At 58.8% G+C, this 17,758-nt stretch overlaps 2 protein-coding genes across 2 annotated transcripts; both read left to right on the forward strand.

Annotated features, from left to right (window-relative positions):
• Window positions 1–141: 141 nt before the first annotated feature.
• IK (IK cytokine) lies at window positions 142–9,205 on the forward strand (the record flags this gene model as incomplete). The annotated part of the gene is made up of 19 exons (XM_082006326.1): window positions 142–157; window positions 938–1,004; window positions 1,248–1,340; window positions 1,832–1,891; window positions 2,437–2,604; window positions 2,689–2,803; window positions 3,040–3,110; window positions 3,223–3,269; window positions 3,536–3,699; window positions 3,817–3,925; window positions 4,349–4,388; window positions 4,799–5,024; window positions 5,861–5,977; window positions 6,250–6,323; window positions 6,875–6,932; window positions 7,336–7,424; window positions 7,730–7,838; window positions 8,525–8,559; window positions 8,968–9,205. 19 exons carry the CDS (start codon window positions 142–144, stop codon window positions 8,993–8,995), a joined length of 1,686 nt encoding a protein of 561 aa, XP_081862452.1. The 3' UTR covers window positions 8,996–9,205.
• Window positions 9,206–10,029: 824 nt separating this feature from the next.
• WDR55 (WD repeat domain 55) lies at window positions 10,030–12,031 on the forward strand (the record flags this gene model as incomplete). Its single annotated transcript, XM_082006352.1, has 8 exons — window positions 10,030–10,089; window positions 10,160–10,302; window positions 10,425–10,525; window positions 10,604–10,691; window positions 10,865–11,044; window positions 11,171–11,270; window positions 11,372–11,541; window positions 11,707–12,031. 8 exons carry the CDS (start codon window positions 10,030–10,032, stop codon window positions 12,029–12,031), a joined length of 1,167 nt encoding a protein of 388 aa, XP_081862478.1.
• Window positions 12,032–17,758: the final 5,727 nt, after the last annotated feature.

Raw genomic sequence — 17,758 nt, forward strand, 5'->3', positions numbered from 1 at the left:
CAGCGTTCGCCAATCGCAGCGCCCGCAGGCCAGCGGCCGGCCAATGCGGGCGGGGGGGCGGGTCGGCCGGCCGCGGGGGGTGCTGGGAAGGAGAGCGGCGGTGCGGAGGGCTTGCGCTGCGGTGCTGCGGAGTGGGGCGCGATGCCGGAGCGCGACAGTGAGTGGGGCGGGGGGACAGGGGACACCGCGGGGTTCCGGGGCACTCCGGAGGCCGGGGCACACGACCCTCGGGCGGGGCGTGCTGCGGCACTCGCGGGAATTGGGGAGCGGCCCGGTGGGGGCGGACGGTGTAGGCCCACCCCGGGATTGGGGCATGGGGCTGCGGCGGAGGAGCGGGCAGACACCCCCGGGGGTCACGGGCACCCCCAGCCTTGTGAGCGAAACAGCCTTTGCCGGGGGAAGGTGACAGCCTTAGGAGGTGGGGGGGACCTTCTGGGATGGGATTCCGGGGCAGCCCCGGGGGTGAGGAGACACTTGGGGCGCGATGTGGGGACAAACCGGGGTGTGTTTGGGGGTAAACCTCTGCGCGGGAGATTTACACTGGGGGACACCCGAGGGATGGGACAAGAGAGCATTTCTGTGGATGGGGGAGATGCAGTCCGGGGAGTAGGGGAGGATCCTGGCTGTGGGGGGTGTGGGGACACCCCCGAGGAGGCACTAGGTCACCCACCAGGAGGGTGCAGAGTCACTCGAGTTAGAGGGACGGCAAGGTCTTGTGGTGGGCAGTGACACCGGGACCCCTAAGTCCCTTGTGCTGTGGTGAGGCCACCCCTCATGTCAGCAGCCTGCGCTTGGTGGAGGAGGCACGTAGTGGGTGAACACTGCTCTCTTCCCTGGCCCTGAGCATGGACCGGTCTGGGAGGATCATGGGGGTTGGAGCGGAGTTGAAGCCATGCAGGCAGACTCTGAGCATGCTCTCTTTCCGTCTGTCCCCCAGATGAACCGTTCTCCAACCCTCTGGCCCCTGATGGCCATGATGTGGATGACTCTCACTCCTTCCACCAGTGAGTATGGTACTGCAGCACTGGGGCGGGACTGGACTAGGACTATGGGACCCAAGGCCAATCCCACCATCTAGAGGGTTGGAGTGACTGGTGCAGTGCAGCCTTTGGGCTCCCTTCACAGGGACACCGTATCTGACTCCGTCACACAAAGACATGCCAGCAAAGCCTCTGCCTTCTCAGAAGCCATCGGGCTGCTGAAGATCATTGGGAGATGACGGTTTCTGTTTCCCCTCTCCCTTGCAGGTCCAAGCTGACCAATGAAGACTTCAGAAAGCTTCTTATGACCCCGCGGGCTGCACCGACATCTGCACCACCATCCAAATCTCGCCACCATGAGTGAGTAGGACTCCATTTCACAGGACTGTGGGACAAAGCATGGCTGCCTTCCCTCTGGGGCTCGGTTCTTGCCTGACTCTCTCCCCCTGCACTCTGGAGTGGAGTATTTAAAGGGGCTTTTGCTAATGAGTGTGCGGACAGGGCCTGAAGAGCAGACCTCGGCCCTACTTTTTGCACAAGTCCACGCAAGCTGTACGTGTGTGTGTTAACTGGAGAGAGAGGTAGGTCAGGACTCTTTTAAATAACAGAGTGAGTCTTGTATGGCTGTTAAGATGCTTCATGCAGGAGGTAGATTTAGGTTTTATTATGTGAAAATTGGTGCTTTCCCCTCCTCTTCCAGCTGACAGAGTAGACTTAGGGAGAAATGGTACTGTACTGTTCCCATCTTTGGGCATCTCAGTGCCCTGCTGTGTCTGAGGGACTGTTCTGTCTAGCTGCCAGTGTTTGCGTGGCTCTGCAGACTGTACGTGTGGTTTCTCACCCCTTTCCAGGATGCCCCGGGAGTACAATGAAGATGAAGATCCAGCCGCTCGCAGAAGGAAGAAGAAAAGGTAAACGGGGAAAGCAATGCATCAGAACTTGTCTTCATACATCATGTTACTTCCATGGAAGCACGTTCTGAGCTCCTGGGCTACCAAAGAGGACCCTGAGTGGCCTGGATTATTTTGAGGCTTTGGAGCCAAGCAGAGTGAGAAGAGCTCAGACTGAGTGACTGTCACTGCTTGGGGGAACAGATGTGGGAGGGTGGCAGCAGGATGGGGGTGAAGCTTCACCTCCGGAAGAAGCAGGAGAGTCTCTGCAGGTGTCTGGCAGAGCAGGGCAGTTTTGGGACATCTGTGCTAGTCTTTGGGGGCACATCTGGGCAGCAGGACTGCACTTGACCTTTTCTCTTTGGAAGGGAAGACTGAGCTCCTCCTTGGAGAGCCTTGGTACAACAATCTTATCTGGTGTTCTCCAGGCATGTTGTGTCCCATGGTGCTTTAGTATGTTTTTGGAGCAGAACGGGCATGTGTGGGGCCTTGGGGACAGTTACCCAAGCGGTACATCAAAAGCGTGAGCATGTCACTCTAACACCGACCTGTTTTTCCAACCCCAGCTATTACGCAAAGCTGCGCCAGCAGGAGATAGAGCGCGAGAGGGAGTTGGCTGAGAAGTACAGGGATCGAGCCAAGGAGAGGAGAGATGGTGTGAACAAGGACTACGAGGAAACGGAGCTGATCAGCACAACTGCCAACTACAGAGCTGTGGGGCCAACGGCAGAGGCGTACGTGAGCCTGCAGCATGGCCTTATCTTGCCAGTCTGCCTCAGAGGGGCTGTATCGTAACTGGCTCCATTTTTGTTGCACAGGGATAAATCTGCTGCAGAGAAGAGGAGACAGTTGATCCAGGAGTCCAAGTTCTTGGGTGGTGACATGGAGCACACTCACTTGGTGAAGGGTCTGGACTTTGCGCTGTTGCAGAAGGTGAGCAAAGATATCACCAAGCTGCTCTTCTTCTACGCTGTCCGCTCCCACAGGCAGAGAGGGTGGGCAGGAGCAGTAGTTGCCACTTAGAGGTGCTTCAGTCTTGTCAGTGTGGATTTCTCTTTCTGGGAGAGATTGATGAAGGGTTGGGGAGCTGGTGGAAGTGGGCTTTCTGGTTCTTATGGGCAGCAGTGGCATGGATTGGTCTGTAATGCGTGGATTTACTCTGTGGCCAGGTACGGGCTGAGATTGCCAGCAAGGAGAAGGAAGAGGAGGAAATGATGGAGAAGCCCCAGAAAGAAACTAAGTGAGTGGTTGAGGATTTTGCAGTCCTGAGTGAAGCTGCCTCCCAGAGAAGGGCATGCAGAGGGGGCAAACGCTTAGCATAATACTTCTGTTTCTTTTCTGTTTCCATTCAGGAAAGATGAAGATCCTGAGAACAAAATTGAATTTAAGACCCGTCTGGGTAAGACTGTGTGGATGTGGCTGTTCCCCACCTTTGTGTTGTGCCATGAATGTGGGAGAAATCCTGGAGGGTGAACGGAGGAGTGAAAACCTTTAGTCATTGGAGGGGGAGAGTCTGAAGTGTGGGCGTCCTGAATTGGAGGGCTGGAGGAAGCATGTCTCTTAGGAGGTTATTCTGATGTTTCTGATAAACTAAATATGCTTCACTATGGCCTTTTCTGTTGTTCTCGTACGAGCAGCTCTCCCACGTGTTTCCTTCCCCTCCAGGTCGCAATATCTACCGCATTCTGTTCAAGAACAAGGCCTACGAGCGGAATGAGCTCTTCCTGCCAGGGAGGATGGCCTATGTGGTAGATCTGGATGATGAGTATGCCGACACCGATATCCCAACCACACTGATACGGAGCAAGGCTGACTGCCCCACCATGGAGGTACCCAGCACGCGTCCAGGTTGCCTGACCGCATTGGTCTGAATTGGCCAGAGCAGGTCTTGCCAGGAGGGGTTCTCTGATGAGAGAGTCATGTTTGCTCGGGGATTTCTCCTTCAGGCGCAGACCACGCTGACCACCAATGACATTGTCATCAGCAAACTGACGCAGATCCTCTCCTATCTTAGGCAAGGGACCCGCAACAAGAAGCTCAAGAAGAAAGACAAAGGTAGGAGCTGAAGTGAATCTAGTAGAAGGACTTAGTGCTGGAAGCATATCCCCAGAGAAGGAGATATGTTTTGGTTTGCTGCATTCCCTTGCACCGTGAGGCATTAGATTTCCTATAGCTCCCTGAGCACTGCATCCTGAAGGCAGGCTGTTCTGTGGCTACTGAGAAATTATAGCTGTGAGGGTGGCTCGTGCTGCTCTACTCTTCCTGGTTAAGGCCCAGTTCCTTGGGGAAATGACCTTGTTGGGGAGGGACATAGTGGCTTCCTGAGGGGGCTAGATATGATGTGGTAACCAAAGAGGAAATCATGAGGACACCCTTCAAGCCACCACTTTTGGGGCTTGGAAGCCAGACTGGGGACAGGGAAACCGTGCAGGTGGCAGAGAGGATGATGTGCTTCTTGCTGCTCTTGTGTCCTTGCAGGGAAGCTGGATGAGAAGAAGCCCCCTGAAGCTGATATGAAGTAAGTGCGTCCCTGCCCGCAGGCTGTGTGGTCACAGCTGTCTGCATTAAGGAATGTCTTTTTTGTCCCATTGAGTTTGGAGAGGGCTGGGTTTAGTGCTTCTGGAATGAGCTGCCTCCTTGGACCGGCGGCTTGTATGACAAGGCTGGAGGCAAGCTCTACTTTTTATTTCAAGCTTGAGGTAGGCAAGGGCTGTCTGTTGTCCTGGTCTATCAGAAGCAGGTCCAGGCAGCAGCAGACAGCAGAAATGTGGTGATACCTCTGAGAGATGAGGAAGCCAGTTCTAGTGGGCATCCTTCGCTCTCAGTATTGGTGCTGCGTGCTCCTTTATTAGGTTCCAGTTCAAAGGGACGTGGCTGTGGCTGATTCTCTTGCACCGACCGTAACTGCAGGCTCTTTTCCACTTCTAGCATCTTTGAAGACATTGGGGATTATGTGCCCTCCACTGCGAAGATGCCACGGGAGAAGGAGCGGGAGAGGTACCGTGAGAGAGAGCGTGACAGGGACCGGGAGCGTGACAGGGACCGAGAACGTGACAGAGACCGGGAGCGTGACAGGGACAGAGAGCGGGACCGGGAGCGGGAGGATGAAAAGAAGAGGCACAGCTACTTTGAGAAGCCCAAGGCTGATGATGAGGTGAGCCTCTGCTCATGAAGACTGTCCCATCTGATCTCTGCCTTTGGGGAGTGCAGCTGTGGGGTTGGTGTGGTCACCCTGATGCCTTTAAGTGTGTCTGGTCATGCTCCCAAACATGCCGGTGTTCAGCTCTTGCTAAGCTCTGTCTCTTCATCCAAGGGGCTGGTGGGTGGCTGGGTGCTTGTCCTCTCCTTCAGCAAGTAAGGGAGGACTAGCACAAGCCAGTAGGTTTTATGGTTCAGCTCTGTGCTTGCCACAAACAATCTTTAAAGTGGAGCTGCAAGTCATGCAGCACTGTTACTTGCCTGCTTTCAGCCCTCGCGGGTCACACAGTATCTCTCCCTCTTCTTTGCAGCCCACAGACATCGACAAAGGTGAGTCAAGTGGTGTGGACGTGTGAATGAGGCTGGACATCTGAGTGAGGCCGTACGGGGTTGCAGACTACAGAACTGCTTGGCTCGCTGGCCTGCGTGAGCTCCCTGCTCTCCGAGAGGCTGCTATGACGGGTGGAATTGCTTGCCGTGAGGGTTTTGGGGTGAAGAGTCTTGTGCCTACAGGCTGGTGCATGCCAGCCTGGGTTGAGTGTGTGTGCAGATCCTTCCCTGGATCCTTCCCAGCAGACCATCTCTGTAAGCTGAGGAGCGTTCAGAGTCTCCTAGGATCAGCCAGCCCCTGTCTGAACTGGTTTGCTGCTCCTTGGTGTTCTTCTGGCTCCTCTTTTACCTCACATGCACCCTGTCCTGCTGCCTGTTACCCCGTCCCAATGAACTGGTCATGCAGAAGTGGGCTCTGCCCAGCCCTGTGTGTATTGCAGCTGTTCCTCCCCCAAAATTCAGCCTGCTTCTCTCTCTGCCCCAGGACCTGGTTCAGCCAAGGAGCTCATCAAGTCCATCAACGAGAAGTTTGCTGGAGCCGCTGGCTGGGAAGGAGCAGAGTCATATCCTTTGCTGTCTGTGCCAGCCTGGCCGACTGCGGGGCCAAGCTTCCCTTGCAGGCAGGCCTTGCCCAAGTATGGCTGTGTGCCTGTCCTTCCTCAGTTGGGAAAGCTCTTCCTCCTGTAGCGGAGAAATGCCACCTAAACCTTGCTACTTGTATGCCACATACGAGCTCTGCAGCCTCCAACTGGGTTGTGTTGGGGCAGGAGATGGCTCTTTGGCTGGCTGTGCTCAGCCTTTAGCTCTAAGGCTACTTGGTGTTGCTTTCCTTGACTGTTGTCACATTGAAGAAGCCAGAAGACAAGAAGCAGCTGGGGGACTTCTTCGGCATGTCAAACAGCTACGCCGAGTGCTACCCTGCTACGTAAGGAAGCAGCAATAAGCTGCAGTTTGGGAGCAGGGTGTGCCGAGGAGCTGCTCTTCTCTGGCAGCAAGAACTTGAACATCAGTCCCACTGCTTGTTGGGAGGAGCGAGCTTGGCTTTGTCCGGGGTTGCAACCTACTCAGTGCTCCCCGAGTCATTGGTTCTGGCAGACCTGGCCTTTTCTTACTGGGTCACTGCTATGAATGGCTACCTTGAGTCTCCTGCCCCTCAGTGCCAGGGAGAGGCTGAGGTGGCTGGGAGTCTGCTGGGTTCCCTAGCATATTCCCAATTCATATGCTCGTTGAGCTCTGGCCACATAGCAGTCCCTTGGCAGAAGAGGAACAGCTTTCAGCCTGCAGAGTCATCCTAGCATTTGCAATCTTGGATATCCTTGTGGTACAGCTTGTGTGGAGCCTGCAGTTGGAGGAACTTCTCTCTGGTCCAGGAACTGAGTGTGTTCGGTCTGAGGCAATGCAAGATGGCTCCCACCAGCCTGGCTCCAAGGTCCTGATCCACTCCAAACCCTTTCCTTGCTTTTCTTTTCTTTGCAGAATGGATGATATGGCTGTGGACAGCGACGAAGAGGTGGACTACAGCAAAATGGATCAGGTATGCCATCATCAGCTTTTAGGACCAGCCAGAGAACTAAGCATCAGTGCAGGCTGAGAGGATCCCACTGGAGAGAAGCAGGCTTGTGCGGAGGGGCTGAATGCCCTGGAGCTGGGTGTTGAATGTGTTTCGGGGTTTGCTGACACACTGTGCCTGGGTCTGGGCGGGATCTGTCGTCGCGGGGAGCAAACATGCAACTCCGGCACTTGACCAGGAGACGTTGGGGAGGTGCGCTAGTTGGTCTCAAGTCCCTCTTCCACAGAATCTCCTGTCTGGGGCTTCTCAGGGAAGGGATCTCGGAGCCAAGGCCAGACTGCGTGCACAAGCCTGTTGAACTGGGGCTGATGGGAGATTGAGATCTTGCATGCTAAAGGAGCTGCTCTGAGTTGTTCTTTCACTGCAGGGTAACAAGAAAGGACCTCTGGGCCGCTGGGACTTCGACACCCAGGAGGAGTACAGCGAATACATGAACAACAAAGAGGCTCTGCCCAAGTGAGTGCAGCCTTCAGGAAGGATTCTGGGTGAGGGTGGCAGTGCTGGCCAAACCTGCATCCTGGGGGAACTTAAACTGAGAAGGGGGGTTCCCCTGGTGAGGACCCAAGGAGGAGCTGTGGATCCTGGGTCTGGTGGCTTGTCTTTGCTCTTAGTGTCACTCTTGAGGACTCCTGCCCAGCCACTGCTTTTGGGGCCCAAGCTGGCTCTGGAGTACGGGCTCCTGTCTGGGGCAGATGTGTCCATTTCCCCGGCACGCCATGGATCCCCTGCGAGCGCTGAGCTCTGTCTTGCTCCTTCCCCAGGGCGGCCTTCCAGTACGGGATCAAGATGTCTGAGGGACGCAAAACCCGCCGCTTTAAGGAGACGAATGACAAGGCAGAGCTGGACCGGCAGTGGAAGAAGATCAGCGCGGTGAGTGCCCAGTGCTGGGGTATCATCTGTTTAGGCCGCCAGCTGCCAGTGTAGCCCAGGAGAGCTCCCACCTAGTCCTATCCCCCCTGTCCTAGTCACGGCTCTTTGGTCCAGCCTGTCTTCTGGCAGCCAGGCGCCACCGGTGTACGTGTGCAGCAGGGCTGGCTCTCTCCAGAAGCTGAATTTGCTCCTTGCAAGAGCATCAGCCAAGTATTAGGGCCTTCAGGACTGGAGAGGCATCTGGAGCTGCATTTGGAGCTATTGCCCTGGGAGCAGTCCTGATCAGGAGCTTTTTGCTCCAGGCTTTGCAGCAAATGGATATGTCCAAAACCAGCAGCTCTGAGCCATCCAAAGGCGCTTGGAGGGGATGAGGTGTGTTTAGTCGCTCCCCGTTTTCTAACTGGCAGAGCTGTGGGTTGTCCTGGCCGGGTGAGCTGGCCATGAGCACCCCAACAGTACGGGATGGGCTAGAGGAAGGTGAGAACAAATGGTCCTTGATGGCCAAATTGGAGGAAAGGGGCAACAGGCCAGACTTAGGCAGTTTGTGGACAGCTTTAGCTCACCTCAGCTTGCTCTGGCCTGACTACAGCTCTCCCCAGGTGTATCTTGCAGCCTACAACCCTTCTGCTGCAGTTGTGGGCAGCCAGCTACCCTGAGGGTAACGGGACTTTGTGCTTTCTCTGCAGATCATCGAGAAGAGGAAGAAGTTGGAGGCTGATGGGTTAGTACAGTTGTCTCTGCTCTGGGCTCAGTCACAGGGCAGTGCTGGGGCCTGCCTGTCTCCTGACACCTCTCTGAGGGGCTGCAGGGGCCAGAGACCTCCCTGCCAGCTTGTGGCAGTGGGGCTGGAAGGAGCCTGGAGAACTTTTGGCCCCTGTTAGGGTGTTCCTGCCCTGCTCAGATCCACAGATCCTGCAGGGCACCGCTCCCCTGGGCAGACCTCACTGAGGCTCTTCCTTGACCTTGAGATGTTTCTGCCCCACAGAGCTGGGTGCCCTGAGGAGCTTTTGGGCCTCCCCCACCGTTCTGTGGGGTGAAACTGCAGCCCTCTGCTGAGCTGTGGATGGGACGGGGATGGAGCTGTCTGCCCTGCATCCTCACCTCTGTCCTGCCCCTCTCTCTCTTACAGAGTTGAGGTGAAACGTCCCAAGTACTGATGCCTCCAGTATCTTCTCCTCCAGCTCCTGGAGCCCTGGCCTGCTGGATGCTGCCATCCTAGAGCCTGCTGGCCTGCTCTCCCTGCCCCCCAAGCTGTCCACTTTCTGCTCTGGGCTGGGTAGCACATGCCCCCCACCAGCTTTCCACTGTGGGGCTGTGCTGAGGCTGTCCCCTCCGGTGTTTGCTGTATAGTCTGTGATGTGTAAATGTTGTAGCCATAATAAAACTGCATCAAATTTCATAGAATCATTGAATGGTTTGGGTTGGAAGGGACCTTAAAGACCATCTTCTTCCTACCAGGGCCCAAGTGGTTTAGCCCCAGCTGCGGATGTTTGTCATGGGAGCCCTTATCAAGCCCTGAACAAAATTAGCAAATAAGCCTCTTTGGGGGAAATAATCCCAGCTGTGTCTCTGTGCCTGGGGAAGAAAGAGGCCCCTGGCATGGGGAGCCTGATGGCTCACGCCCCAGGAATTGCAACATTGCTCCTGTGACTGCTGGCAGCGCTGGGCCGTGCGTGGCCCACGCGTGGCCCGTTGCCCCCGACCAGCGGCAGGGTGGGTGTGGTGGGGCCAGCACCAGGCAAAGGGCCCACAGGAGCTGGAATAGCCCCTCTGGGCAAGTGCTGGGGTGCGGCTGGTGGCCGCTGGCTGGGCTGGGGCCCTGGGCAGGAGCTCAGGGCGCCTGGCCAGCCCTTGGAAGGGGTGACGTGATGCCTGGTCCCTTGCAGTGTCTGGGCCACAGGGGGAGGTGGCCATGGTGTTCCCCATGGTACGAATTCAGGAGCCGGTGGGGGCTCCCACAGCCGAGCAGCTAAAAATCAGGAAAAAAGGAGGCAGCTGGGGCGAGTCCCAACAAAATGGGCGCGTGGTGCCCGTGGGATCGAACCCCTCGCGGGGCGAGACACAGCGAGCGTGTAAAGCACCGAAGTAAGCGCTGGGCTAGGGCTGGCCCACGCGTGGGTTGCCGCCGCGAGCCACTAAGAGAGCGCGCCCCGGGACGGGGCGGCCCCATGCAAATGAGGAGGGCGGGGCTATGCAAACGAGCACGGGCGCCTGCGCCCGGCCGGGACGTGGCATGGCGGCGGCGGGGGAGGTGAGCATGCGTGGGGGCAGCGCGGCCCCTGCCCCGCCGGCCCCGGCCCCACCGCCCCGCTCTCCCGCAGGGGTGCTCGGAGGCAGCAGGGAGGGAGCCGCGGCTGCGGGACGCCCCCGAGGACATCTGCTTCGAGGCGACGGCCAACGCCATCGCCCTGCACCCGGCCCGGCCCCTGCTGGCGGCGGGGGACGTGGACGGCGATGTCTACCTGTGAGTGGGGTCGTGGGGGCTCAGCCGGGGCGTGGGTCCCGCCTGTGGGAACTGCTGGGCACCGGCCGGCGGGGCTCCCTGCCCTCCCGCGGGCGCTGGCGAGCCCGACCCGGTGCTGGCAGGTACCAGTACTCCTGCACTGAAGGGGAGAACCAGCAGCTCTGGTCTTCGGGACATCACCTCAAGTCGTGCCGGGACGTGGCCTTCTCCCAGGACGGGCAGAGTGAGTGCAGGGGACATGGGGTGGCACCGGGGCACGGTGGGGATCACCAGGGTTGGGGGCGCTGACACGGCTCTCCAGAGCTTTTCACCGTGTCCAAGGACAAGTCCGTCCACATCCTGACGGTGGAGGAGGGACGGCTGGAAACGCGCTTCCCCAAGGCCCACAGGTAGGTCTGCGTGGGTAGCTCGTCCTGGGCAGCATCCCCTTCCCACCCCTGCTGAGGCCATGCAGCCCTGAGCCGGGCAGGCAGAGGCCGGAGCATCATCCTTGACGCTCTGGGTGCCGTTTGCTTGCGGCGTGAGCCGTGACTCTGCTGGCGTGGGGCTGGGGTCTCTGCAGCTCGGCCCTCAACTGCGTGCTGCCCATTGATAACCACGTCTTTGCCACGGGTGATGACGGTGGAGCGCTGAAGGTGTGGGACCTGCGCAAGGGGGATGCCATCTTGGAGGCCCGTCAGCAGGAGGAGTACATCAGTGCAATGGCCGTGGACAGTAACGGGAAGATCCTGCTGACCGCGAGGTACCAGGGGCTCCGTGGCAGCGGGGCCGGGCTCCCCTGTGCCCACGCAGAGCCTTCCCTTAGGGCTGGAGGAAGTGGCCTGTGCTGTGTCGCATGCTCATGACATGCCCTTTCCATCTCCCACAGTGGTGATGGCACCCTGGGTGTCTTCAACGTGAAGAGGCGGCGCTTTGAGCTGCTCTCGGAGCCGCAAAACGGGGACCTGACATCTGTCGTGCTGCTGAAGGTTGGCACTGGGCCCTGCCGCTGAGTGGGATCCGGCAGATCCCTCTCCACACCCTGGGTTTCTTGTTCTGCCTCTGCCTCACTGCCCTCCATCTTGCCTAGAGGGGGAAGAAAGTGGCGTGTGGTTCCAGCGAAGGCACCATCTACCTCTTCAACTGGGATGGCTTCGGGGCCGCCAGTGACCGCTTTGCTCTGAGGGCCGAGTCCGTTGACTGCATGGTCCCCATCACGGAGAGCATTGTATGCGTGGGGTCCCTGGACGGAGTCATCAGGTCAGGGGGATGGGATGGGGTGGGGAGCGGGTGGGACAAGATCAGCCTTGCTCAGGAGCAAGGGAAGGGAGGGTTGAGCCTCTGCTGGTGCGGGCAGGTGGGCTTGCGGTGGACCAGGGCGCTGCCTCCCTGCAAGGTCCTCACCAGGCCCCCATCCATCCACAGGGCGGTGAACATCCTGCCGAACCGGGTGCTGGGCTGCGTTGGGCAGCACCTGGGGGAGCCCATCGAGCAGCTGGCGGTGGCCCCGGGTGGGCAGCTCCTGGCCAGCTGCGCCCACGACCAGAAGGTGAAGTTCTGGGACGTCTCCGCCCTGGGGGGGCTGGTGGTGGACGACTACCGGAAGAAGAAGAAGAAGGGAGGCCCGCTGCGGGCCCTCAGCAGCAAGGCGGCGGGCAGCGGGGAGGACTTCTTCGCCGATCTGCGGGACGGGGACGAGGACGAGCCGGCGGCGGCGGGGAACGACAGCGACAGCGACGGCAGCGGCTGAGAGGCGGGGCTGCCTCCTTCCGCGCGGGGCGGGGCTCTGCGGGGCCACGCCCCGTGAACGGGCACGCAGAGGGTGTGGCTCTCCGTCGCCGCGTCCCTAGGGCGGGGTCACCCCTCGCAGGGGCGGGCGCTGCCACCACCATCGGCGGGCAGAGAGCCGGCGTTCTGATTGGCTGCAAGGGCTGCCACTTAGACTGGGCTGCCGGAGAGTTCTTAAAGGGACAGAGGGTGCAGGGGGAAGGGTGGGGGGGGATTGGTCTGGGAGTGGGGGTTGCCCCGCGGTGGTGGGGTGGGCAGCGCTTATGGGGTGTCGAAGGCCGGGGAGTGGCCCTTGGGGACGGTGTGGCTGAGAGTCCCTGGTTGGGGGGGTGACTCTTGAGAGGGGGGATACCTGGTGGGGAGGACTTGGCTGGGCTCTCTGGTGAGGGGGACCGGGGGTGTCGTGACTGAGGGGGGTCACGTTGGGGGGACCAGAGGTCGGGGGGATGTGGCTGAGGGTCTCTGGTGAAGGGGTTTGTGGGGGGCAGTTGTGACTGAGGAGCCCTGGTGGATGGGGGGGGGGGGGGGGCTGGCTCTGAGATAGGGGGTGTCCCTGGTTGGGGGGGTGTCCAGAGATGGGGGGACATGGCTGGGGGTCCCGTGAGGATGCAGCCCGGGGAGGAGGGGCCTAAGGCTGGGGTTTGCTGGTGTATTTTGGGCTCCTGGGACTGGGCGGGGCGGGGGTAACATGGGGTCCTGCGTGGTCCTGAGGTGCCTGGCTGGGGCAACTGGGTCCGTCCCTTTCCCGAGGGCCTGCCTGGCCCCTCTGTGCCTGCAGCGCTGCCCGAGCAGGTGCGTTAATTAACTGAAGACATCAACCCTATGGAAAATAAACCCAGTGCCTTGCCATGCCTAGTGCCTTGTGCCGACGGTTTAGCTCACCCCACGTCCCCTGGCACCCCTGGCACCTGCCTGCAGGGCGCTGGGGACGGGGGTGGCCCTGGGGAGCGCACCCTGTGCCCGGGCATCGCCACAGGTAGCTGGTGTTGGGAGGCAGCCTGGGCTTTTTCCCCGCTGCAGCGAGTGGCGGGGGATGCCCGTGGGCGGCCGGGCCGTGGGTGCCAGCTGGTCCCTGTGGGGCAGGGTGGACCGGGGCAGGGGACAGGCACCGCCTTTCCCTGCCCTGGGGGAGCCTGCGGGCTGGGCGACGTCTGCACCCGTGGAGCGGCCCCGGCCAGACGCGGCCCCTCGGCCACCCCTCGCGCCGCCTTCGAGCAGTGCCCCGGGCTGGGCAGCCAAATGTGCCCAGCTGTTGGGTGTCTCCAGGCAAGCGAGGCTCTGGGTGCCGCAAGGGGGTGACCGCCAGCACCCAGCTCTCCTGCCCCGGGTCCAGACCCTGCCCTCGCCCCTTCCCTTGCAGCCTGGGATGGCTCAACCTTCTTCGCGGCCCAGCAAGGGCCAAGTGGCTGACGGACTTGGAGGAGAGCACGGTGCTGGCATGAGCAGCTGTGAGCTCTAGCAGCTCTTCAATGCCAAGACACCAAATCCAACCTGTCCCAGTGCCATCAAAAGGCAGGGACCTCGGGACACCATGGGTTAGGGGGTGCCAGGGGGTGGCCCACGTATCTGGCAGCCAAGGGGCAGCATAGGCCAGGAGAAGGGTATGTGGGGCTGCAGCGTCTCGCACCATCTCGTACCCGCCCCATCCTGTTGAGGTGGTAAGAATCATAGAATGGTTTGGGTGGAAAGGGACCTTACAGACCATCTAGTTCCAACACCTGGCCATGGGCAGAGACACCTTCCACTAGATCAGGTTGCTTAAAGCCCCATCCAACCTGGCCATGAACACTTCCAGGGATGGGGCATCCACAACTTCTCCAGGCAACCTGTTCCCATGCCTTACCACCCTCATAGTGAGGAAGGACCTGGCTGAAGGCATGGCCACCTCTGACCTGACGACCCCTGACTCTGTCCTCCTTGGTGGCAATGAGATGCCTGCGGGGCAAAAGGCCACTCAAACCCTCGGCATCACCTTATGTGTGCTGGGTGCCCAAAACCAAATGCGTGGTCCTCAGGGCTCTCCAAGTTGGTACGTGCCCCCATCCCCCAGCTGGCAGAGGAGATGCAGTTGAGGGTGTCATACGCTGCCCTTGCCCAGGCTGCCATCACGTTCCTGGCTTGGAGGATCAGCAGCACCAACTCCATCAGCACCCTGCGTGAGGTGACTGGGGCCAACGTGGAGGAAGCGACCCATGCCATCGGCACAGACCAGCACATCCGCAAACGCTTCCTCAAGGGCAGCATGGATGAGTCCTGCACCCTCTGTCCCCATCAGCATCCCCTTCAGGGCCTACAGTGCCGCACTCAGGCTGTCCCTGCAGCTCTATCCTGGGAAGCACAAGGAAGGTCTCCAGTGCACACCAGCATCCAGGGTGGAATGCCATTTAGCCTAGTGGGACCATTTGCCTGAGCAATCTAGTGGCCTTCTATAATGGAGGGATTACCTGAGTGGAAAAGGGAAGAGCTACGGATGTCATCTATCTATCTGGACTTCTGTAAGGCCTTTGACACGGTCCCCCACAACATCCATCTTTCTAAATCAGAGAGATATGGATTTGATGGGTGGACGAGGAATGGGTTGGATCGGCGCATCCAGAGGGTAGTGGTCAATGGCTCAATGTCCAGATGGAGACTGGTGATAAACAGTGTCCCTCAGGGGTCTGTATGGGGACCAGTACTCTTTAATACCTCCATCAATGACATCGTGGGTGCGAGGGCACCCTCAGCAAGTTTGCAGATGACACCAAGCTGAGTGGTGCGGTTGACACGCCTGAGGGATGGGATGCCATCCAGAGTGACCAGGACAAGCTCAAGGCATGGGCCCATGTGAACCTCATGAGGTTCAACAAGGCCAAGGGCAGGGTCCTGCACTTGGGTCAGGACAACCGCCAGTATCAGCACAGGCTGGGGGTGAAGGGATGGAGAGCAGCCCCATGGAGAAGGACTTGGGGGTACTGGTGGGTGAAAAGCTGGACGTGAGCCGCAATGTGTGCTCGCAGCCCAGAAGCCAACCTTGTCCTGGGCTGCCCCCAAAGCCGCGTGGCCAGCAGGGCCAGGGAGGGGGTTCTGCCCCTCTGCCCTGCTCTGGGGAGACCCCCCTGCAGTGATGCATCCAGCTCTGGAGCCCTCGGCACAGGAGAGACACGAACCTGCTGGAGTGGGGCCAGAGGAGACCCCAGCAATGCTCCGAGGGCTGGAACAGCTCTGCTGGGAGGACAGGCTGGGAGAGCTGGGGGGGTTCCGCCTGGAGCAGAGAAGGCTCCGGGGAGACCTTAGTGCAGCCTGACAGTACTTAAAGGGATGATAAGAAAGATGGGGACAGACTTTTTAGTAGGGCCTGTAGCAATAGGACAAGGGGTAAGAGTTTTAAACTAAAAGCGGGCAGATTTAGACGAGATCTAAGGAAGAAATTTTTCACAATGCAGGTGGTGAACCCCTGGCCCAGGTTGCCCAGAGAGGTGGTAAATGCCGCATCCCTGGAGACATCCCAGGTCAGGCTCAACGGGGCTCTGAGCAACCTGATCGAGTTGAAGATGTCCCTGCTCACTGCAGGGTGTTGGACTAGATGGCCTTGAAAGGTTCCTTCCAACTCAAAGGTTCTATGATTCTGTGACAGATCCACCTGGCAACTGGTTTGTCCCCTATCATCCCTGGTGGCCCCTGTGCTTGTTCTGTCTGGTTCCAGCTTGCCAGCTGCCTCTGGATGCTGGGGGTGGGGTGGGAGTGTGGTGTCACTGTCTGTAAGGGAACTTGTGGTGTCCCCAGCTTGCACTGCCTGGCTGCAGTGCTCTGCCAGAGCAGGGGCAGCTGTCTCCAGAAAGATGTCCTCAACTTGCTCCCTCAAGCCTCAGACAGACTCTGAGGCTCTGAAGCCACTGGAGGTGGCTCCATACTGGCAGCTCAGCTCCTGGCCTGACCTGCTGCTGTACCTCCTGCCAGGTCCTTGAGTGCCAGTGCCACCACTTCGTTGCCTCCTGCCTCTTCAACACCATCATGGGCAAGAAGCTCACGCTGTTGGACTTCACCTTCCAAACACAAGGTATTGACTTGGCGAGGGGGGAGGAGGAACAGTTGAGCTGAGCCTTTCCCCTGCCTGCAGTCATTCTTCAGTCACGATGAGCAGCCTGATTTCTGCAGTTCCACCTTAGAGTAACAGCGGGAGGAGGACTTGGATGCCAGGACACAGCAGAGCTCAGCTTTCCCTCTTGGCCCAGGGAGTCATCCAGCATTCCCATCAGCAAGTACCGGATAGCCATCTATGGCCTCAGGGTGAAGAATGAACAGATTATGCAGGACCTGTCCCACTCCACCAACTCAGCTGAGGGCCAGTGCACACCCAGGACCACAAGCCACTGGTGCTCCCCAGCGTCGAAGCTCGGAGCAGGTCCCCAGTGCCATCCCAGGCCTGGCAGTTGTGTCCCTGGGAGCATCATCCTACTGTGGCTGTGCTGGTTTCCACCTCTGCTCTCTGCTCTCCCTTGCCCACCCATGCTGCACACAGAAGGACAGGTTGGACTTGGTGTTGGCATTGAAGATCTCCTGGATGGTCTCCTCCTGAAACCTTGCTCAGCCTGGTCTTCATTGCTTCAGACCCCTAGGACACCTGTGTCAACACTCATGCCATTGTCATCTGCACATCAACATTTTCAAGGTAAGATGCTCCAGCCTTGTCCATGGTAGGCTAGGGACTATCCTCTTGGATGTCAGCTCTGCTCGTTCCTCTCCCCCGTTCCTCCACCTTCGGCTCTGATCTGCCCCGTGGAGTCTCTACCTCACAACTACCTCCACCCCAGCTGCCACCAGGATTTCCCCTCAGCAGGGCCCCTTGGCACTGTGGTCAGAGGGCTGCTCTCAACCCCAGTTCCCACCCTTGGTAGCTCCCCTCCATTGTTTTTCCAGGAGCTGGACTATGAGTGAATCTATTGGGCCATGCTGGTGCCCCCAGGGTCTTGATGGCTTGTGCTTCAGGTGGAAACCATCAGCAAGAGGATCAGGCAGTGCCATCCCTTTACCACCACCACCACCATCATTCAGCTGTATGTCTATGTCTTCCTCCCATGAAGAGGATGAAGCTATTGTGTTTCTGTAGGTACATCTTAAGACAGCCATGAAGATCTGGTTTATGTGTATGCAGTGGGTGCTGCTGACTGGTGGATGCAGATGGGTGGGCTTCTCAGAGCAGGGGGGTCATGGGCTCGTGTCTCATTCCAGACTACCCTAACAAAAAGGTATGGCTGCTTTGTGAGCTGAGGTGACCCTTCTTCCAGCCCTGCTCCAGGGCAATCATGATCTCCCCTGTGGTCCTGAGCCACACCAAGGCTGGGACACATCCCCAGGGCCAGCATAGCCCTCGAGGCCCTTGGGGTGCTTCAAAAGGCACTAGTAGACCTTTGGGGGGGGCCACAGAATGGCCCATGGAAGTCCCAGAGGAGGGTGGTCACAAGAAAAGGCACCTTGGAGCTCCTGCAGTCCAACAAGAGACACTTTGAAGACACAAGAATTCCCTTGGGACACTCTTGTGGATGCACAGAGACGGTGAGGGTCCTGGTGCATGTCAGGAGGGACGCGCAGACCTCCGAGCAGTACAAAAAGGCACTTGGAAGCACCTGAGTGTGCACCAAAAGGCTCTTGGAGGATTCCCCCTGAGCATGTTCAAAAGGAGCAAAGATGTCACTTGCGTGCTGCCAAA

Source organism: Phaethon aethereus (genome assembly GCF_964289735.1).
Source record: "Phaethon aethereus genome assembly, chromosome: 14".
In the NCBI taxonomy this organism is placed as follows: domain Eukaryota; kingdom Metazoa; phylum Chordata; class Aves; order Phaethontiformes; family Phaethontidae; genus Phaethon; species Phaethon aethereus.